The sequence below is a fragment of the Protopterus annectens genome, chromosome 2.part2 (assembly GCF_019279795.1).
Source record: "Protopterus annectens isolate FY-2018-M chromosome 2.part2, PAN1.0, whole genome shotgun sequence".
Taxonomy (NCBI): domain Eukaryota; kingdom Metazoa; phylum Chordata; order Ceratodontiformes; family Protopteridae; genus Protopterus; species Protopterus annectens.
The window spans coordinates 113668953-113693487 of NC_056730.1; the positions used below are offsets into that span (position 1 = coordinate 113668953).

At 41.1% G+C, this 24535-nt stretch overlaps 1 protein-coding gene across 1 annotated transcript in view; it reads left to right on the forward strand.

Annotated features, from left to right (window-relative positions):
* Positions 1–24535, forward strand: part of MAP3K1 (mitogen-activated protein kinase kinase kinase 1) — an 886724-nt gene that overhangs the window by 263397 nt on the left and 598792 nt on the right. Inside the window, exon 6 of the mRNA XM_044063789.1 lies at positions 7613–7761. Coding sequence (XP_043919724.1) covers positions 7613–7761 — 149 coding nt within the window. The remainder of the gene's footprint in view (positions 1–7612; positions 7762–24535) is intronic.

Here is a 24535-nt window from a genome sequence, read left to right on the forward strand (position 1 = left end):
ACCTTACAGCCTCCCAGGCAGCTTCCCCTGACCTTACAGCCTCCCAGGCAGCTTCCCCTGATCTCAGACCTCTTGACTCTGATGCAGGGGGATGCTGCACCCAGACTTGCAGACTCTCAAACTATCAGCATGGCTCATACTCTAAAGGCAAACAAGGGGCCCCTGTTAAGCAAACAGGTCCTAGACAATTATCACAGAGCCCAGAAGGCCCAGCACCAGAAAATTTTACGCAGGAAAATGGAAAAGATTCTGCTCCTGGAGCCAGTCCAGAGGGGGCAGTACCTCACAACCTTCTATCCCCCTTATCCTGGACTACCTAGCGGAGCTACTTAATAGTGGTCTCTCCTTCTCCTCTATTAAAATCCATGCCTCAGCCATTTCATCTAATTTTGATACAGAACAGCCCCTGTTCTCTCATCCTTTGATTAAACAATTCCTCAGAGGGGCTTCTAATATCAATCTTCCCAGAAGGCCACCCACTCCAGCCTGGGACCTGAATTGTGTTTTGGAAAAACTAACCTTACCACCCTTCGAACCTGGTGCTTCAGCAGAACTAAGATACCTCTCCTGGAAGACTGCTTTTCTCCTAGCTATCACTGCAGCCAGAAGAGTTTCAGAACTTCAGGCACTGATGACCATTGAGCCCTTCATCATCTTCCATGCAGACAGGGTATCCCTGAGGACTAATCCCTCCTTTATGCCCAAGGTGGTATCTAATGTGACTCTCACCCAGGCCATACGTCTACCCACCTTCTTTCCTAACCCTCAAAACAAGGGGGAAAGAATTCTGCACTTCACTGGACGTGCACAGACATCTCAAATACTATCTGGACTGTACTAAACCCTTCAGGAAAACAGACCAACTACTTGTCATCTTTGCCCCAGAGGCAGAGGGAAAGCCTTTTTCCAAACAAACCATTTCCAAATGGATATCACACAGTGTCCATTTCTGCTACAGGTTACATGGGAATCCCCACCCCCCCAAGTCTATTTGAACCCATTCCACTAGGGCAACCTCCACTTCCACAGCGTTCCTCAGAGGAGTTCCCACCAGGGACATCCTGGAAGCTGCCTCCTGGAATTCTGTCCATACCTTTACCAAGCATTACCACCTACCTCTATTTTATAAGGCCAGGGCAGGGTTTGCCTTTGCAGTTCTGCAGGGCATGCTAACCCATTCCTAGGTCTCTTACTAATCCAACCACCCCTCTCCTCAGCTTTGTGAATCCTCCCACTGAAACATGAAGAACATACTACAGTTGTTTACACTTGACCATAAATGTAAGTGTTCGAGTGTATTAATTGTTGCAGTCCTGGTTTCTCTCCTTCCCCCTTATATCTTCTTTCTTTAGGAAGACATAAGCTTCTAACGGTGGCTTTTAGTCACCAGGACCACTTTACCATATTTACTTGGGCCTCTGACTGGTTATGGCAAGAAAAACTGATGTAATGGCATTGGCTGCCTCCCTTTACAGCACTGACGACCTGATGTCATTTAGCAAGCAACAGCAGCCGATGTAGAAAAACATTGACTCTGGTATTCAGTCCGGCCGAGGGTACCACAGCAGGGATAACCCACAGGTGATGACTGCAGCAGTGAATGCACTCTAACATCTACATTTATGGCAAGTGTACAGAACTGTACATTCCAGCGCTTTTTTTTTTTTTTCTTTTTGTTTATCCATAATTGTTTATCCGTGTGTGTGTGTGTGTGTGTGTGTGTGTGTGTGTGTGTGTGTGTGTGTGTGTGTGTGTGTGTGTGCGCGACCGCAAAACATCCCCCTCTTTTTCACCCATGGTAGCGCTTGTTTAGGTAGTAGAGCAGTCGGAAATGTCACATTCTGACCATTCGACACCTGGAGATTCGACATATAGATTCGGGGAAACCAGGTTTTGATTATTGGTCACTTGGTTAGGATTTATATATATATATATATATATATAGATAAATATATATATATATATATATATATATATATATATATGTATATATAGATATATATGTATATATATATATATATATAGAGAGAGAGAGAGAGAGATATGTACAGTGGATGTAAAAAGTTAAAAAGTGTACACACCCCTGTTAAAATGCCAGGTTTTTGTAATATAAAATAATGGGACCACAATAAATCATTTCAAAACTTTTCCCACCTTTAATGTGACCTGTAACCTGTACAGTTCAATTGAAAAACAAATATGTTGGGGGAAAAATATAAAAAATAAAAAAAGTACAATAAGCTGGTTGCATATGTGTGCACGCCCTTAAACTAATACTTTATTAAAGCACCTTTTGATTTAATTACAGCATTCAGTATTCTTGGGTAGGAGTCTATCAGCATGGCATATCTTCACTTGGCCATATTCGCCCACTCTTCCTTGCAAAAGCGCTCCAAATCTGTCAGATTGTGATGGCATCTCATGTGCATAGCCTCTTCGGGTCACCCCACAGATTTTCTATTGGCTTTAGGTCTGGACTCTGTCTGGGCCATTCCAAAACTTTAATTTTCTTCTGGTGAAGCCATTCTTTTGTTGGTTTGGATGTATGCTTGGGGTCATTGTTGTGTTGGAAGGTGAAATTCCTCTTCATCTTCAGCTTTCTAGCAAATGCCTGAAGGTTTTTGGCCAAAAGTGACTAGTATTTGGAACTGTTCGTAATTCCCTCCACCTTGACTTAAAGCCCCAGTTCCAGCTGAAGAAAAGCAACCCCAAAGCATGATACTGCCACCACCATGCTTCATTGTGGGGATGGTGTTCTTTTGGTGATGCAAAGTGTTTTTGCACCAAACATACCTTTTGAAATTGTGGCCAAAAAGTTCAACCTTGGTCTCATCAGACCATAACACATTTTCCCACATGCTTTTGGGAGACCTGATGTATTGTTTTGCAAATTTTAGCCGGGCCTGGATGTTTTTCTGTGTAAGAAATGGCTTCCATCTTGCAACCCTACCCCATAGGCCAGACGTGGAGAATACAGGAGATTGTTGTCACATGTAGTATGCACCCAGTACTTGCCATAAATTCCTTCAGCTCCTTCAGTGTTGCTGTAGGTCTCTTGGCAGCCTCCCTGACTAGTTTTCATCTTGTCTTTTCATAAATTTTGGAGGGACGTCTAGTTCTTTGCAACGTCACTATTGTCCCATATTTTTTTCACTTTTTGATGACTGTCTTCACTGTGTTCCATGGTATATGCAATGGTGTGGAAATTATTTTGTACCCTTCTCCTGATGAATGCCTTTCAGTAATGAGATCCCTTTGATGGTTTATAAGCTGTCTGCGAACCATGGCATTTGCTATAGCAGGCAACTGAGTAAATGTCAAGAAAATCCTACTATGACAGCTCAACTTTATTTGGGGTTAATCACGGTCTGTTTAATTGATGGGAGGTGTGTATCCAAGAAGACTGAAAGCTGTAATTAAAGCAAAAGGTGTTTCAACAAAGTATTAGTTTAAGGGTGTGTACACTTATGCAACCAGCGTATTGTAATCCCCCCCAACAGATTTGTTTGCTTTTCAATTGAATTGTACAGGTTATAGGTCACTTTAAAGGTGGGAAAAGTTTTGAAATTATTTATTGTGGTCTCATTTTTTATATTACAAAAACCTGGCATTTAACACTGGTCTGTACACCTTTTATATCCACTGTATGTATATGTCTGTGTGTGTGTAATATGGATTCCCTTCACAAGCTTGAAGTTTCATAAACTTCAAACTCCAAAACTTCGAGACCTTAACATTGATGTTTTGAAACTTGAGAAGTTTTGCATGGAGATCGCCTTACATTACGGAAGAGAAAATTTACAGTTTTCCTCACTGTAGTGCAAATATATATATATAGATATATATAAAAAGATAGCCAGATATAGATATACTCACACACACACAGACACACACACACACACACACACACACACACACACACACACACACACACACACATGGATAAAAAAGAAAAAAAAAAATCGAACTCAGAAGATTCAAGTGCTGGAACATTATATATATGTTGTTGTATCTTTCGGCTTTTCCCGGTTAGGGGTCGCCACAGCGGAACTCCGGTCCGCTAATGATTGGCAGTAGATTTTTACGTACTGAGTTGCCAGCTCTGACGCACAACCTTCAACGAAGGTACGCCCATTCACACATGTCTCAACACAGAAGACACTTTAGCTGAGAATCGAACAGGACAACGTCATACTGTGAGGCGACAATGCTACCACAGCACCACCACCACAGTAACATTTTATATATATATATATATATATATATATATATATATATATATATATATATATATATATATATATATATATGTGTGTGTGTGTGTGTGTGTGTGTGTGTATATATATATATATATATATATATATATATATATATATATATATATATATGGGTCTAGGACTAATGATTGCCTACACGTTTCAACGAAACTGAAATGGGCGAGCACACTTTCGCGAAACCAAGCTAAAAAAAGAAAAAACATGAGAAAATGGCTTTTGCTGAGGTCACGGTACAGTGGGGATAAAGGAATATTCCTTTTTCCCTGCTGTAGTGCGATCTCGGAGTGAAAATATAAAAGTGGGGGGTTGTCATCATTTTTTTTTTCCTTAGCAAACTTTCGTGAAAGTGCTTTAATGTTACCAGTTTTACTTTTGCTGTCATTTGGCTACATGCTTTGCAAAGCACGTTTAAGTATAATTAATATATGGTTTCTCCTACTTTTTGAGAAATAGTGCCCTGTAGTGATTATGCATGGATTTGCTTTCTTTTGTGCTGGAAGATGGATATAGATATAGATATAGATATATATATATATATATATATATATATATATATATATATATATATATATATATACATATACACACACACACACACACACACACACACACACACACACACACACACACACACACACACACACAGGTAAAAAGGTCATGCAGACAAACCATTCAGTAAACACTGCAGGAAAAGGTCAGCCAAGCTGTATGTCCGTAAGGGGTCATTTGCATATATCTCATAGGCCACCACAACAGGAGGTGTAAGGTATCACACAGTGAAAATTCTAGCTTGGCTGGGTTTTTCATGCAGTTTTCACTCTCTCTCTCTCTCTCTATATATATATATATATATATATATATATATATATATATATATATATATATATATATATATATATATATATATATATATATATATATATATATATATATATATATATATGTATAGAGAGAGAGAGGTGTGTGTATACGTGTACATACAAACACACATATATAAATATGCGCACACACCCACACACATAGATGTGTATGTTTGTGTGTGTCTTGAAAGATGAAGCTACATCTCGTATAGCATTATAGCTTGGTAGGGCAAGACCTGTAATCATTTAATTCCTACTTAGGGTCTTGCTGACCTAATTTTGTCTTGATTATTTTCTGTTGACATTATTACTGACAACATTTGGGTGTTTTATTTATTTATTTTTATTAATTTATTTGCAGGAGCCTTCCTGCACCCTCCACAACCCCTGTTAATTGTATATTTCAACTCTGAGCTCACACAGTACAAAAACAAAAAAAATACAAAAAAAGGCATGTTCCCAACCCTAGCAATGTAGCACTCTCTCACTGTCAGTAAAACAGCTATCGACTGTATTAATGACTTCCATATAAGTGTACATGCACTATATGTGTATATATTTGTGCTTGTGTGTATGTTTACACATATATATATATATATATATATATATATATACACACACACACACACACACACACACACACACACACACACACACACACATATAATTTCTGTGTATGTTAAAAAATGACACTACATCTCAACTGGTACTGTAGCTTGGCAGCGCAAGACTTGTAGTCATTGAATTCTTTTCTCTGAAGAAGCACTGTTGTAGTGAGTACCTGTCATGATTATGTAATTCCTCATTCCATCTCTTTAGATGAGTTAAACAGTATTTGCTTTTGTTGAGTCATTTATGCCCATCTGGATGGAGCCTGTTTAACGTGGAAGCTCAGGGAGAAACATTCTATTTTCAAGTATCATATTAGTTTGATTTGTAATCAGTAAGGAAACAAAAAAAGACATTTTTATGATTACACTGAATAAGGTGCAAAAAAAAAACCAGGATGGTTTGCACATTTAGTTATGAGCAGACATGCACATTACAGCAAGTATGCTTAAGCAACTATAGAAAAAGACTTTACAACAAGTTGTATAGTTACGTTATAACAGTATACAGGCAAAGTGTGATAGAGACTCAGACCAGGTGTTACAGTTGAAGCAGTACTGCAGTGAGTAATTCTAAGTATGTATCTACATAGAGTTATAAATGGGTACAGCTGACTGCAGTAAACAGTCCTAAAGTTGGAGACATTTCTAAAACCCATAAGGTTTATGGATACAAAAGAAAGTATTGCATGGGGTTGTGAAGGTAAGAAAAAGATTTTCACACACACATATTATGTATAGGTGTGTACCAGGCCAATGACCATGGAGCCCCCACAAGCCCAGCCCACAGAAGTGCCCTGGCATTGTGCCGCCCAAAACCAGTTACCAGTGCCTCCACCAAGCAGAGACACTGGAGTGATCCTCGGGGTGAACCCCACATCTCCCATCCACTCATATAGGTTCATAGGTGAAAAGATGGAGAATGAAGGTATAAATCCCTCTACCTCTCACATGCAAAGCTAGCGCTCTACCATTTGAGGTAATTCCCCTACGAATACGAGTATGTGTACATATACATGCATACATATATGTAATATGTTTCCTGTAGACTGGATTCATAGTATGAGAAAGAAGAGTGCACGACTGATGAGCCTGTTGTTAGTGGGAACAGCAGAGTTAATGACTTTGAGAAAAGAAATAAGACTGAAAAGATGTTAGGATTAACAACACCATAAGAAATTGAAAAATATAAAGGACATTTGGGTAGAGTAGAACAACTTTGAGTTTGTCTAGGTAGCTAAATCTGTCAACTAGAAGTTAATGAATTGATTTGAGAAATGTGGAGCTGTATGTTACCCCCCCCCCCACTGACTTAGGGGGTTACAGTTTTCTTTTTTGCTGTTTGGCACTTGAATGTTTACTCAGGCTGTGATTTGTAGTTGCAAAGGTTGAGAATCCTCTTGCACCAGTGGGCCAGCAGTAGTTTTTTGTTCTTTCAAAACAAAACAATCATCATTTTTGTAGTCTCTTTTTATATTACAAATAAATTTTGTTTCTAGGAAAACTCTTAAAGGACTTATGCAGCTGTCTGTCATTTGTATTTTAACTGCCTTATCTACTTTGAAGCTTAGGGAAGTTGCAGCATGTGCTTTGAGGTACAGTCTGCAGTTGTAAGAGGCGAGATTCATTAAAGTAAAGTAATTGCGGGACGTACTGTGGTGATTGACATATAGTTTGCATAGAGTGTAGCAGAATTTGGGATTCAGAAGTTGTTGTACACTTAATATGAATCTCTATTTGACTGAATCATCTGGACTAAAATAGTGAAAACTGCTACACTTTTTGATTAACTTGAGAGGTCAGGGATCCAATAATATTCAGCAGCGTTGGATAAGATCCATTTTTTAATAATTTTTTTAATTTACAGGTTGAGAGTTTATTTCAGAAATACCACAGTAGACGAAGTTCACGAATTAAAGCTCCATCTCGGAATACAATCCAGAAATTTGTTTCTCGTTTATCCAATTCACACACTTCAGTTTCATCTAGCACCTCCACATCAACTACAGAAAGCAGGTGTGTACCCCTGACTTAGTTTAGCTGCATAAAGTTTTGAATTAAAATAAGTTTTTGTAGAAAGCATCATTTAATACATAAGCTTTTAGAAGCTGATTGACTAAACACTTAAGTTTTACCTGAATGCTTTTGTGCTAGTTTGAGATTTTTGGTAAATTAGTGCAGTGTACAGAAAGAATTGAGAACTGTAGGAATCATCTTCCTAAGCATTTTGTTTTATGCTGATTTTCATTTTAGTTACATTGTAGATGTTGAAACTACATTTTTTGTAAAAAATAAATAAATAAATAAAAATAAAAAAATATAATGATGTGTTCAGTTTTCTGTATATAATCCTCTTTGGTTGATATCATAAAAATCTTCTTAATTCTATACTTTTTAAAACCATTCAACCCTGATGTGCTTCAGTAGTACTCTAAAAACATATCCTTCAACTGAGTAAAACTCCTAGCATTGTAAATTATAGTATCAACCCCACCCCCACCCCCAAACATAATGGATAAAACGATCTCATTCTGACAAACGAATGCAAACATCTCTACTTTATTTTCCTCCTTATTTTGGTTCATTCACTCATTTCAGGTTTTTGAACTTGTCTTTATGTTCCATTGCCTGTAAAAGGTATACAGCCTTTACCCATTCCCTGTTTTCTTATTTCTGTATTAATGTAATAAAATTTTCATCCATTCTGTTGAGATTTGATCATAAAGCAAGTCAGTAATCTTAAGTTTGGTGTGCACAACGACTAGCAATCTAAAAGTATTGCTTTGGTTGTAGGCTTTCGCAATATTTTTACTTGATCCATTTCAGCATTAGTTTATTTAAGCATGTATCCCTTTAACATTCTGCCATATACTTTTTGCCTTTCAGTAAACATACTCACTGTATACAAGTTGCTCAGCAATTTTTCTAAAATTAATCTATCACTTAAATACATAAATCTTCTTTCTCAGTTGTTGTAAACTGTCATTCTTCTTAGTCTGCCTGGACAGTGCTATGGCTATCTTCTTGACCTTTTTGAATCATGCTGTACCTCTTTAAGGTTTTCTGTGTTAAACCAATGAACTGGTGAGCATTTTCCCACTGATCTTGTCCCTTGGTCTTTCATTGTCCCTTCTTCTCTTATTCTAGTAATACTGCCTGCCAAAACTGCATAAATGAATTGGACATGTGCTAACATTGGCTGATAGTGCTGAGTTTACAGATGTTCTTCGTGTTTCACTGTTGCAGTCATCACACTTGGGTTATCTGCCTGCAGGTAACCCTCAGTCGGCCCGAATACCAGAGTCTTAGTATTTCTGCATTGGATGCTGTCACTTCTTCCATGACATCATGTCGTCAGGGGTATAAAACAGGCAGCCAACGCCATTACATCAGTCTTTCTTGCCAAGGAGGAGCCCGAAGCAGAAGCAGATCGCAAGTGCCAGTTGGCCACTACCTGAAATTTTCGTTTTTGAGTTGATAATCCTGAAGTATTCTAAAGCTAAGTACCCCGTTGGGGATCCTTTTTTCTTGCTCTAACCAATGTCAGAAAAAGTTAACAGTTGTCTTGCTTGTGGAAAGCAAGTACCTCACAGAGATGAGATTTTCATTCTTACTGTGTCACCTATTTAGGACCAGACCACGACATCCCTCGCTGTTGGTTTTGTGCCTTGTTTAATGCCCTAACTATTCATTGTTGGGCTATTTTTGTCGCTTAATTCTTTCGCTCTCATTCCCCGTTTTCCGAAATGGCTTCAATAAGCCATCTGACTACTGATCTTACAAAAAAAGTAAAGATAAAGACAGAGACAGACCGCATAGGTCCAAAACTGCCGACGACGCTTCCGTTAAGCTAATCGCCAGTCCACCGGTACTCGGTGAGGCGCCTTTGCAGCCCCTGATGCTCGCTTCTGTGGATTCGCAGACCTCTGCTGAGACCCATTTGGAGTCCGGTATGCAGCGAGATGCTTCTTCGACTATGGAACCAGCGGATGTCTCTACCTTGGATGGGTCCAGAGCCGCTGTGCAGGCACCAGCTTCTGAGGGTGTATTCTGTCCTACCAATGTTCGAGTCAAACCGACTTTTTTAACCAAAACTACTGAGTTTCTTAGGCCCAGAGTATGCACTATGCCTAGAAAACCGACGGCCAAAGCGCATGCTCAAGCTCCCATGCCACAAAAACAAATGCTTAGAATGGCTGAAGACCTAATTACGCTAATTAGGGGAAGCCAGCTTTCCCCTGCTAAGAGACAAAGAATTGAGTTTCCCTCTGATTCTACAGACCATGAGTCCGCTGACTCTGACCCTTCTGATTATCAGGACATGCCCTTATCAGCCTAAGAGGTTCAGATGCAGAGGAATCCATTCCCTCTGCCTCCCCTCTAGAGGATTTTTCTTTTGGTGAAACCTTACATACTTTAAGAGTGCATTTCCATTAGAAATGCCAAGACTACCCTCAGTCCAAAAAGAGACTCAGAGAATTTTTAGAGTTGCCTCAGCACAGGCCTCTAGCTATACCCCCTGTCCTGGATATTGTAGATGATGTTTTTATGGAATCCAGTCTTCCTCCAGACACATTACCCCGGCCCGTAGGAAACCTGACAGGTACTACAGAGTGCCTGATTCCCACAAGTTTCTTTTCAAGAATCCTACTGCTGATCCAGAGATCATTTCCCAGGGACCCAAAGGTATTAAGGCTAATACAGCCAAAATTCCTACCCGTTCGGACAGGGATTCCAGAGCTTTAGTCAGATGGGTTACGAAGGTATATACCTCTGCAACTCTTGTTATCAGGGCGTTGAATTGCCAGTTTCACATGCTGAAGTACCAGCAACATATTATGGAACTAATTAAACAAAAAATTGTATTATTTCCAGATTGTGCAGAAAATAAAGATTTACAAGATCGTATGCATTCTGCAAACCAAGTTAGTAAGCATACTTTGCAGTGTGGCTTTGATGCCCTAGAAGCATCTTGCAGGGCTGCAGTCACTGGTTCTGTACTGAGAAGACATGCTTGGCTGAAGGAGCAAACCTTGCCATATCATGTCAAATCCAAATTAATACATGCTCCTTTAAATAAGGACCGTTTGTTTGGCACCAAAGCAGAAGAAGTTCTTAAAAAGATGTAAGAAAAAGCTAAATCTATGCAAACTGTTAAAAAAATTCTTACAAGTGCAGCCACCTAGATTCATTAGGCATTGCCCTTCAAAACACTGGTCCTTTCCAGCCCCTTCCAGGCCTTTCCAGACAAGACCCAGGGAAAACAGGCCACCCAGACTACAGTCTCAGGGTATGCAGAGATCTAAGCAATGGAGTACCCCCACCCCAAAAACAGGGAGTGGTAAGCCACCCCCCCCCCCATGGAAAAAGTTCACAATGACTTCTCAAATCTACTTCCCAGCCGTGCCCAACACGTCTATATCACGTTATCGAAATTTTACTACATCGGATCACTAAAGGTCAGCCTATAGTGATTGATGTAGTAAAACATCGAATAACGTTAAAAAAAAAAACAAACAAACAAAAATAAAAACTAACTAGCGTAGGCAGGGGGGCAAGCTCCTTTGCACCCCCCTACTTAAATATTCCAACTCCGAGACCGTACTACATTGAGGTAAATGGAAATCTCCCCCTACGGAGATTTCCGTTTACCTGCACAATGTTTTGCACTTTCGATGTTGTGCTGCCGACAATATCAGCTTCGATATTGTCGACTTTCGACATCGTAAAGTAGACCCTGCCCAACTGCTTGTGCCTCTAGGAGGAAAACTTGCCCTTCATGCAAAAAACTGGATGTCCATCGCTCAGGACCGATGGGTCCTCAACATTGTATTCCAGGGGTACAAATTCTGCTTCCATTCACTGCCAACCCCAAGCAGGTTTCCAGACCTTCCTCCAAACCAGTGGGCAGAGGCTCCAAAGCAAGTACTTTCCCTGCTCAATATCAGAGCTATTCAGCCTGTTCCTGTAGAACAAAAGGGGTCAGGGTTTCTACTCCAGACTTTTCCTGGTGCCCAGAAAAGAGAGTTTTGGGCGCCCAGTCCTGGATCTTTCAATTCTCAACACCTTTCTGGTGGCCCAAAATTCAAGATGCTTACCCTGCAATAGCTTCTCCCTATGCTAGCCAAGGATGCCTGGTTAGTCACTCTAGGCTTAAAAGAAGCTTATCTGCACATCCCCATAAGGGAGTCATGCAGGAAGTATCTACGTTTCAGGGCAGGGTTTATGCATTATCAGTTCTCTGCACTTCCCTTTGCTTATCTACTGCGCCCAGAGTATTCACAAAATGTCTGGCTCCAGCCATTGCATACTGCAGGCAGAGAAATATCTAAATTTACCCATACTTGGACAACTGCCTGATTCAGGTAGACAGTCAGGAATTGCTGCTTCAGCACCTGGCATTTGTAAAATGCCTTCTCACTTCACTGAGATACACCATCAACGAAAAGAAATCTCAACTGGTACCCAGTCAAAAGATTGTATTCCTGGGAGCAAGCTTGGACACATCTTCCCAGATGGCATTTCTCACTTCAGAAAAACAGGTCTATCTGACAGACTACTTCAAACAAATGGCCACCAGAACCCAGCTATCTGCAAGAAAAATACTGCAAGCCCTAGGGTTCATGGCCTCATGTATTCTGCTAATTCCATATGCAAGACTGCATATGAGGAAACTTCAATGGTACTTAAAAAGTCTTTGGTGCCAGCATTCTCAGGACCTGGAAACAGTCATTCCTGTCATACCTTGTCTAAGGGCAGAGTTCCTTTGGTGGGCAGAAGCATGCAACCACAACAAGGGACTGCATTTCACTCAACCCCACGCCGTCCAAACCATGACAACAGATGCATCAGACTATGCATGGGGGGGCTCACATGGCAGGCAGATGCATTCAGGGCAACTGGAGCCCAAGGCAGATTCTACTGCACATCAGTCAAAAAGAGATGCTAGCTGTACTGAATGCTCTGACAGCTTTCTTATACCTAATCCTTCCAGGACAACTGCTGATAAAAACAGACAATACCACAGTTATGTGGTACATAAACAAGCAGGGGGGTACCCATTCTTACCCACTCTGCAGGTTAGCCATGGCCCTGTGGAACACAGCTTTGAGCAACCAAGTCCATCTACAAGCCAGGCAAACAAAATTCACTGGCAGAAATCTCCTAGACCCACACGAGTGGAAATTGGAGCCGAACACCTTCAACCTTCTGATCCAGAAGTGGGGGACACCAGAGGTGGATCTCTTTGCCTCCCCCAAGAAACACCAGTTAAGCAAATACTGCACCAGGAACCCTCACAGCAGGGCCTGGAAGGTGGATGCCCTATCCTTTCAATGGGAAAACCTCTCAATCTATGCCTTTTCCCCTCTGCCCCTTCTCTCAAGACTACTACTCAAGATAAAACTAGACAGGCCAAGGGCAATTCTGATTGACCCGGACTGGCCATGCCAGCATTGGTACCCACTCCTGTGCAGCCTGACAACGGTGCCACCCGGGCACCTACAGCAGACTCCTACCCTGCTGTCTCAGCAGTAGGGACAGATTTTGCATCCACAATTGCAAACCCTAAACCTTGCAGCCTGGCTTATCCATTGAATACCCCACCAGCAACCCTCAGCAAACAGGTGCGGGACGTCATTCTTGAAGCCAGAAGGCCAAGTACTAGGAAATCCTATGCTGAAAAGTGGAAAAGATATTGCTCTTGAATTCACTCTAAAGGATAGGACACAGCAGTACCCTCCTTACCTCTAATCCTGGATTACCTAGCAGAGTTACTCCACAGAGGCCTATCCTTTTCCTCCATTAAGATTCATGCCTTTGCCATCTCGGCTCATTATAATACTGCACCACCTCTATTCTCCAACCCTCTCATCAAACAGTTCCTGAGAGGGGCTAACAACTTAAGGCCCACAAGGAGAGCACCCACCCCTGCCTATGACCTTAACTTTGTACTGGAAGAGCTCACCTTCCCCCTTTTGAACCTGCTGCTTCAGCAGAGTTAAAATTTCTCTCTTGGAAAACAGCCTTGCTTTTAGCCATAACGTCAGTAAGAAGAGTGTCTGAGTTACAGGCACTAATGGCTGTGGAACTCTTCATTATTTTCCTTGCTGACAGGGTTTCCCTCAGGGCTAACCCATCCTTTATGCCTAAGGTGGTGTCCAGTGTGGCTCTAAACCAATCCGTCCATTTACCACCCTTCTTCCCCAACCCTCAGAATAAAGGGGAAAGGATCCTGCACACTTTGGACGTGCACAGACAGCTCAGGTTTTACCTTGATAGGAATAAGCCTTTCAGAAAATCTGACCAGCTGCTAGTCAGCTTTCCTACAGGGGCAGAGGGTAAGGCCATTTCAAAACAAACCATTTCCAAATGGATAGCACACTGGATCCATTTCTGCTACAAGCATCATGGAAAAACCAACCCCTCAGGGGGGTCAGAACACATTCCACTAGGGCTACTTCTACCTCTACAGCATTTCTCAGGGGAGTCCCTACCAGGGACATTCTGGAAGCTGCAACCTGGAGTTCTGTGCACACATTCACCAAGCATTACCACTTACCTATCTTTTCCAAATTCAGGTCTGGATTTGCTACAGCAGTCTTAAAAGGCCTACTAGCCAGCCCTAACACTTCTTAACTCCCTCCACCATTCCTCAGCTTTGGGAATCAACCCAAGTGTGATGACTGCAACAGTGAATCACGAAGAACATAGTACAGTTGTGTACACTTACCATAAATGTAGATGTTCGAGTGTATTCACTGATGTTCATCGTGTTACACTGCTGCAGTCATCACACTTGGGTTATCCTGCCGTCAGGCGGTCCTGCAGTCGGCCAGAGTTCCAAAGTCTTAGTCCAGCGTCTGCTGCTGTCGCTTCTTCCCTGACGTTAGTGCACCAGGGGTATATAAGATGCATCCGACGCCATTCTCATCTGTCTTTCTTCCCACGCGGTCCCCGAAGCAGAAGCAGTTCACAAGTGCCGGTCGCCAACTCCTGAGATTTTCAAATCGAATTTCAGACCGAAGTCTTCAATAAAGCTAAGTACCCCATTGGGGAACCTTTTCTTGTCTCAGTCCGATGTCAGAAAAAGTTAACAATTGCATTTCTTGTGGGAAGCAAATACCTCATAAGGACTTTCATTCTTATTGTATTCCTTGCCTAGGCCCAGACCATGACATCACAGGTTGTCGGTTTTGTGCTAGGTTTAATAAACGAACTATTAAATGTCGGTTTGATTTCGCCCGACATTATTTTGGTAGGAAATTTAATTATACCATGCCGTCGGTGCAACAGGCAGCCGAGACCCAAACCAAACTCTGAGGCCTCTGCTAGGCCAGTCGCCAGTTCTCCGGTTTTCAGTGAGGTGCCTATGCAGCCCCTGACGACCGCTGATTTAGAACCCCAGGCGACATCCGATTCACAAGCGGAGATTACTAGGCCTCCACAACCTTTACCTTTAGGCCCTTCCGACTCCATGCCTGAAGGAGATTCCGGTGCAGTTGAAACGCCTTCAGTTGCAGAAGGTGTCTTCAGACCGACTACACTCACTATTAAATCCTATGCAAAGCTGAAAACTCCTTTAAAAACAAAGAAGAATGTACAGCAGTCTCCAGTACAAGGCCCCATGCCTAGGAAACAGATGCTTAAGATGGCTGAAGACTTAATTACCCTAATCAGGGGTTCCCATCCCCCTCCTGATAAAAGACCAAGACAGGAGGAGGACTACGCTTCCTCTGACCAGGTTTCAATTTCCTCAGACTCTTCTGAGGAACAGGAATATTCCTTTCCCCCTTATGAAGACTCTGATGCTGAAGAGTCTATCCCTTCTGCATCTCCCCCAGAAGACTACTCTTTTGGGGAAACCTTACATACCATGAGGGAACATTTCCACTGGGAAGGCCAGGATTACTCTGATTCTAAGAAAAGGCTCCGAGAGTTCCTTTTACTACCCCAGCACAGACCACTTGCTGTTCCACCTGTGTTAGACATTGTGGATGATGTTTATTCAGAATCTAGTCTTAACCCAGATTCACTACCTCCTGCACCAGCCAAACCAGACAGATGCTACAGAGTCCCTGACTCACACAAATTCCTGTATAAAAGCCCTGTTGCTGACCCAGAAACCATTTCCCAGGGTCCCAAAGGGGTTAAGGCCTCTATTGCTAAAAATCCTGTGCCCTCTGAAAGGGATTCTAGAGCACTAGAGAGATGGGAAAGTAAGTATATACCTAAGCTACTCTAGCTATGAGGGCCTTAAATTGTCAGTTTCACATGCTGAAATATCAGCAATATTTGATGTCTCAATTAAAACAAAAAAATGCGCACACATACAGAACAGCCTGATTACAATGAAATGCAAGATTTGTTGCATGCAGCTGAACAAGTGGGAAAACATACTTTGCAATGTGGATTTGATTGATTGGAAGCTTCTTGTAGAGCAGCAGTGACAGGGTCTGTCATACGTAGGCATGCTTGGTTAAAAGAACAAACTTTACCTGATCATGTTAAAGCAAAGTTATTGGATGCACCTTTACAGCAGGATGTTTTATTTGGTGTAAAAGCAGAAGTAGTTTTAAGGAAAATGGAAGATAAGGCAAAATCTATGCAGACGGTCAAGGATTTTTTTACAGGTTCAACCCCCTCGTTTCAGCAGAAATTGGCCAACCAAAAACTGGTCCTTTCCATCTTCTGCCAGACCACAGAGGGGCAGATACAGATGCCCAAGGGGCAGAGGCCAGTCACAAGGCTCTTATCAGCCTCGACAGTGGGGTGCCACAACCCAAAAAGGAGGAGAAGACAGGTCTCAAACTACTAGAAGACAAACACGAAGCAAAGAAGTGCAAAAAACAAACAAAGTAATCCAAGCAACCAAGGTGAAGCAGCAAATAATAACCTCCAGAGAAATAGCGTATCCAAAATTTATTTATCCGCTTTCGTCGACAAGACTTCATCAGAATACAGAAAGTAATAAATGGCAAGTTTAAATAGTTAAAAGTTAATTAAAAATCATCACATGTTCAATCAAATAATTACTATAACAATTAGAACTTAAAAAACCCCCCACAGGATTCACACTAAATGAAAAGACACGCTGCCCTTGTCTTTGTTAATTCTAAGCTTACGGTACTTCAAAAAACATTTGATGTTAATAGAATCGTTAATACCAGGGGGGCAGTCAGATCTCAATCTAATCTGCCAGCTAGTTTCTCGCTGCATAAGATAATTCTTAAAGTCACCATCTCTTAAGTCCCTGTTACAGACTTCAAGAATTGAAAACAAAAACTTTTTAAAGGATGAACACTTAATAGAATGTTTATACAAAGCATTAGTAGTATCACATTTTTTAATGCTATACAAATGTTCTCTTATCCGAATTTTCAGCTGCCTGGTCGTCATACCAATGTAAAATGCAGTGCATGTAGAACACAGGGCAATATATATCACGCCCTGAGTACAACAGTTGACAAAACCAGGAACCGTAAAAGTTTTGTCAAAAGAAGCCACTGTAACATAAGGCCCAACAGAAATAAACCTGCACATATTGCATTGATTGCAACAATGCATCCCTCTCTTTCTAGTAAGGGTAGCATTGTCACTTGTAACTTTAGTGTCGTTATATTCTAAAATCTTTTTAATATTAAAATTCTTCCTTTGAACAAAAAAAGGCTTATCGCCAAGAACATTAGAAATGTCAGAATTTCCCCTAATAACTCTCCAGTTCTTAGTCAGCATCTTTTGGATACGCTGACAATCAGAACTCATACGTAATGAACAAGCCAGATTAACATTGACTTGACTATCAGTTTTTTTAGAAATCAACAACGCTTCTCCAGAGGTAATATTCAATAAAGATGGAAAATGCGTGTCACGTTTACTCCAAATTTCATCTGCTGTTTGCCTCAACTTTATTTTGTCATATCCTCTCTCAACAAAAAGTGACGTAATAAATTGAAACTCAAGTTTTAAATCGCTTAACTTAGAAGTCATGCGAGAGGCCCTGATGAATTGCCCTCTTGGAATATTATTAATAATGTGCTTTGGATGTCCACTACTAAAATGAAGGTACCCATTACTAAATGTCTTTTTCCTAAAGATTCGACTATGGAATCTTCCATCAGTGTCATCCCATAACAAACCAACATCCAAGAAGTTTACACTGCTGCCAACAGAGCCCTTTACAAATTGCAAATAATGGCACAAAGAGTTGACCTCAGTAATAAACATATCAACTTTGAGGGAATCCCCTTCCATAATGAAAATCAAATCGTCAACGTAACGAGCATAAAACAGTATATTGTACTTGGTAGTCAAAACAGAAATAAATTGATGTTCCCACCAAGTTAAAACGATGTTAGCGTAAGCAGGTGCTGCAGGTGACCCCATCGCAACTCCCCTTTTTTGTCGGTAATAAACCCCATCAAATAAAAAGAAATTATTAAACAAAATAATTTCTAAAAGTCTACAAATCAATGAAATACAATTACTGTTGAACTCACATCTCATGGAAGTTAAAAAACTCTGCACTGCTTCAATCCCATCTAAATGTGGAATGCAGGTGAATAAAGAAACAACGTCAATAGTAAATATGACGTGTTTACCAGGATCGAACAAATTGTTCGAAACAAAAGAACAAAATTTACTTAAAAAATGCCAGGAGTCACGAAGGTACGAAGATTCATTGACAATAATGGATCCCAACAAAGCGTCAATAATGAGGGCCAAACCCTCAGTAACAGAATGTGGGGAGGACACAATCGGCCTGAAAGGTGGATGTGTCAAAGACTTGTGCATTTTTGGTATTCCAAAAAGGACACCTATCCTGGGTTGGTCAACAACACAAAACTCGTACATGTCATGACTGATGTCACCAGCCATAAGCGCATCATACAAAAATGAAAAGATGTAGCGCTGACAACGACGAATATCAACCAATGAAATGACCTCATATTCATCTTCGTTCTTAAGAGTTTCGGTTAACATCTTTTTATATATATTTTGCTCCATAATGACAATGTTGCCCCCCTTGTCACTTTTCATAAACCTAAAATCCTTTGATAACCCCTTCAAATTTATTAGGGCTTTCCTTTGATTTGATGTCAGATTATGGTGATGCCTAAATCTAGAATTACTAGATCTAGAGTGTAACATATCAAAAACATCCTGCATACAAATTTCTTCAAACACTTTAATAGTGTGTTGTAATGGGGGGGGTGTAACAAGAAGGTTTACTAAAAAACTTTTCAGTTTCAGATAAATTGTGCAGTAAATAAAATAAATTCAACTTCCTTGCATATTGCTTAATATCTAAAACAGTACCAACATAATCCGCACAAGAACTTGGAACAAAATTATTTTGTTTAATAATTTCTTTTTATTTGATGGGGTTTATTACCGACAAAAAAGGGGAGTTGCGATGGGGTCACCTGCAGCACCTGCTTACGCTAACATCGTTTTAACTTGGTGGGAACATCAATTTATTTCTGTTTTGACTACCAAGTACAATATACTGTTTTATTCTCGTTACGTTGACGATTTGATTTTCATTATGGAAGGGGATTCCCTCAAAGTTGATATGTTTATTACTGAGGTCAACTCTTTGTGCCATTATTTGCAATTTGTAAAGGGCTCTGTTGGCAGCAGTGTAAACTTCTTGGATGTTGGTTTGTTATGGGATGACACTGATGGAAGATTCCATAGTCGAATCTTTAGGAAAAAGACATTTAGTAATGGGTACCTTCATTTTAGTAGTGGACATCCAAAGCACATTATTAATAATATTCCAAGAGGGCAATTCATCAGGGCCTCTCGCATGACTTCTAAGTTAAGCGATTTAAAACTTGAGTTTCAATTTATTACGTCACTTTTGTTGAGAGAGGATATGACAAAATAAAGTTGAGGCAAACAGCAGATGAAATTTGGAGTAAACGTGACACGCATTTTCCATCTTTATTGAATATTACCTCTGGAGAAGCGTTGTTGATTTCTAAAAAAACTGATAGTCAAGTCAATGTTAATCTGGCTTGTTCATTACGTATGAGTTCTGATTGTCAGCGTATCCAAAAGATGCTGACTAAGAACTGGAGAGTTATTAGGGGAAATTCTGACATTTCTAATGTTCTTGGCAATAAGCCTTTTTTTGTTCAAAGGAAGAATTTTAATATTAAAAAGATTTTAGAATATAACGACACTAAAGTTACAAGTGACAATGCTACCCTTACTAGAAAGAGAGGGATGCATTGTTGCAATCAATGCAATATGTGCAGGTTTATTTCTGTTGGGCCTTATGTTACAGTGGCTTCTTTTGACAAAACTTTTACGGTTCCTGGTTTTGTCAACTGTTGTACTCAGGGCGTGATATATATTGCCCTGTGTTCTACATGCACTGCATTTTACATTGGTATGACGACCAGGCAGCTGAAAATTCGGATAAGAGAACATTTGTATAGCATTAAAAAATGTGATACTACTAATGCTTTGTATAAACATTCTATTAAGTGTTCATCCTTTAAAAATTTTTGTTTTCAATTCTTGAAGTCTGTAACAGGGACTTAAGAGATGGTGACTTTAAGAATTATCTTATGCAGCGAGAAACTAGCTGGCAGATTAGATTGAGATCTGACTGCCCCCCTGGTATTAACGATTCTATTAACATCAAATGTTTTTTGAAGTACCGTAAGCTTAGAATTAACAAAGACAAGGGCAGCGTGTCTTTTCATTTAGTGTGAATCCTGTGGGGTTTTTTTTAAGTTCTAATTGTTATAGTAATTATTTGATTGAACATGTGATGATTTTTAATTAACTTTTAACTATTTAAACTTGCCATTTATTACTTTCTGTATTCTGATGAAGTCTTGTCGACGAAAGCGGATAAATAAATTTTGGATACGCTATTTCTCTGGAGGTTATTATTTGCTGCTTCACCTTGGTTGCTTGGATTACTTAGAAGACAAACACAATGACTTACCCCTCAGACTTCCAAGCAAAACCCTCTTGGCAGCTCCCTTGGGGGGGAAACTAGCACTTTTTGCAGACAATTGGCACATCATCACAAAAGACAAATGGGTCCTAAATATTGTATCTCAAGGATACAGATTCCACTTTCACACTTTGCCAAGGATAAAAGGAATGCCAAACCTGCCACCAAATCAGTGGGCAGAGGCTCAAAAACAAATTTCAGCTCTCATGGACATGAGAGCCATTCAACAGGTTCCTACACAGGAGCAAGGACAAGGATTTTACTCAAGACTGTTTCTAGTTCCCTGAAAGGACAAAGCCTGGAGACCCATTCTGGACCTCTCAATTCTAAACACATACCTGGAAGTACCAAGATGCTAACACTACAGCAACTTCTTCCCATGCTGGGCAAGAAGGCTTGGCTAGTAATGTTGGACCTCAAGGAGGCATACCTGCATGTCCCTATCAGACAAAATTGCAGAAGATACCTCCGATTTATAGCAGGCACAACCCATTACCAATTCTCTGCACTGCCCTTTGGCTTATCTACTGCGCCAAGGGTCTTCACAAAATGCCTGGCACCAGTAATTGCATACTGCAGACAAAGAGGGATTCAAATATATCCATACTTGGACGACTGCCTTATTCAAGCAGAAAGCAAGGACATTCTATTAAAGCATCTGGCATTTGTCAAAAACCTACTAAGTTGCCTAGGGTACACAGTAAACGAAAAGAAGTCAAAACTAGTGCCCTCACAAGACATAATATTCCTGGGTGCCAGCTTAAAAACAACAGCCCAGATGGCTTATCTCACGCCAGACAAGCAAGGACAACTGACTCAATACTTCAAAATGATGGCAACAAAGACCCAACTCCCTGCAAGAAAAATTCTGCAGGCCTTGGGATTCATGGCATCTTGCATACTACTAATACCATTTGCAAAACTGCATATGAGGAAATTACAATGGTACCTGAAAAGCGTATGGACTCAACACAGCCACAGCTTGGAAACAATAATTCCACTCATACCCTGCCTTCAACAGGAGTTTCTGTGGTGGGCTCAGGCATGTCACCTCAACAAGGGTCAGCCTTTTACCTTACCCACAGCCAGGCAAACTATAACAACAGATGCATCAGATTATGCCTGGGGAGCGCACATGGCAGGACAGTGTATTCAGGGCAAATGGTCTGCAGACCAAAGATATCAATCAAAAAGATATGCTAGCTGTACAAAATGCCCTAACAGCTTTCAAGTACCTCCTACATCCAGGACAACTCCTAATAAAGACGGACAACACCACAGTGATGTGGTACATAAACAAGCAAGGGGGCACACACTCCTACCCCCTATGCAGACAAGCAATGACCTTGTGGAACACAGCACTGACCTGCCAAGTTCAACTACAAGCACAATTCCTGCCAGGAAAGAAAAACACATTGGCAGACAATCTAAGCAGAAACATTATAGATCCTCACGAGTGGAAACTAGATCCACAAGTATTCGCAATGATAACTCAAAAATGGGGGAGCCCAGACATAGATCTGTTTGCTTCCCCCCAAAACTACCAACTACGGAAATTCTGCACAAGGACATACCACACACTAGCTTGGAAAGTGGACGCCCTCTCATTCAGTTTGAAAACATTGGCAGTGTATGCCTTTCCTCCACTGCCTCTTCTGGCAAAGGTGCTGCTTAAAGCCAGATTAGAGAGGCCACAAATGATACTCATTGCTCCAGACTGGCCACGCCAACACTGGTATCCAGTACTAAGGAACATGGCTCAAGGCCCACCATGGATTTTACCTACAATTCCTCACCTGCTCACTCAGCAAAACAATCAGATTCTACACAGCCAGCTCAAGGCTTTAAATTTGGCTGCATGGCAAATTGCCTAAACAACCAGTCAACACTTCTCTCTAAAACTGTGATGGACGTCATTCTGGAGGCCAGGAGGCCCAGCACCCGGAAAGTCTATTCAGACAAATGGAAAAGATTCTGCGCCTGGAACCAGGCTAAAGGCCAAAAACCCCTTGTACCAAATATTCCTCAGATTCTTCAATATTTAACTGAGATGTTGCACAAAGGACTTTCCTTCTCATCTATTAAGATCCACGCCTCAGCTAGTTCAGCTCAATACAACACGGATCCTCCTATATTTTCACATCCATTACTAAAACGGTTCCTCAGAGGGGCTAAGAACATAAGACTGCCCCGGAGAGCACCAACACCAACTTGGGATCTCAACTTTGTTTTGGAAAAACTTACACTACCGCCCTTTGAACCAGCTTTCACAGCTGATCTACAGTTCCTATCATGGAAAACTGCCCTGCTGCTAGCAATAACTTCAGCACGAAGAGTCTCAGAACTACAGGCCCTAATGGCAGTGGAGCCTGTCATCATTTTTCATCAAGACAGAGTCTCTTTACGAACTAACCCTTCCTTTATGCCAAAGATGGTATCCAGTGTGGCCCTAAACCAAACCATTCATTTGCCCACCTTTTATCCAAACCCCCAGAACAAAGGGGAAGGCTCCTACACTCTTTGGACATTCACAGGCAATTACGTTACTACTTGGATAAAACTAAGGCTTTCAGAAAATCTGACCAGCTCTTTGTATCCTATGCTGCAGGATCACAAGGAAAAGCTGTCTCAAAACAGACCATTTCAAAATGGATAGGACATTGTATCCGTTTCTGCTACACACACCATCAGGCCCCATTCCACCAGGGCTACAGCAACATCAACAGCCTTCCTCAGAGGGGTACCAACCAAGGATATTTTGGAGGCTGCAACTTGGAGTTTAGTGCACACCTTCACCAAGCACTATCACTTACCTCTATACTCTAAAACCAGAGCTGGCTTTGCCACTGCAGTTCTGCAGGGCCTACTAGCCTCACCAAACCCTGTTTAGTTTCACCACCCACCTTAGCTTTGGGATTCAACCCAGGTGTGATGACTGCAGCAGTGTAACACGATGAACATAGTACAGTTGTGTACCTACCATAAATGTAGATGTTCGAGTGTTCACACTGCTGCAGTCCAGGTTACCCTCCCTCCATCCCCTCTGAACTAGCTGGAATTCTCTATACCTTTCTATCCTATACAACCTTTGTGGTGTATTTGCTTGTAACTGAAGGTATTGTTTTATTTTTATATATATATTTTTTATTAGCAATATGTATTGCCTACCTATTGGGGGCACCTGACATCTGGGGCAAGAAAAACTGAAGAAAATAGCGTTGGATGCATCTTATATACCCCTGGCACACTGATATCAGGGAAGAAGCGACAGCAACCAATGCCGGACCAAGACTTTGGAACTCTGGCCGACTGCGGGACCGCCTGACGGCAGGATAACCCAAGTGTGATGACTGCAGCAGTGTGAACACTCGAACATCTACATTTATGGTAGGTACAAAACTGTACTTTGCAGTCCTGGTTTCCCTCCCTTCAGCCCCCTGTCTTTCTCTATGTATCTACCACTCCTCTCTATGGCTATTCCTAATGGCATTGGTATTTACTTTTTACTGATTGTGTTCCCCACCATATATTAGCTCCCTATTTGGGGGCTGGTGACATTTGGGGCAAGAAAAACTGATGTAAATGGCGTCAGCTGCCTGTTATATACCCCTGACGTCATGGAAGGAAGTGACAGCATCCGACGCAGAAATACTAAGATTCTGGTATTCGAGCAGACTGAGAGTTACCTGCAGGCAGATAACCCAAGTGTGATGACTGCAATAGTGAATACACTCGAACATCTACATTTATGGTAAGTGTACACAACTTTACTTTCTGTTTTTGCCCTTCCCACCAAATTTTAACATGTTTACA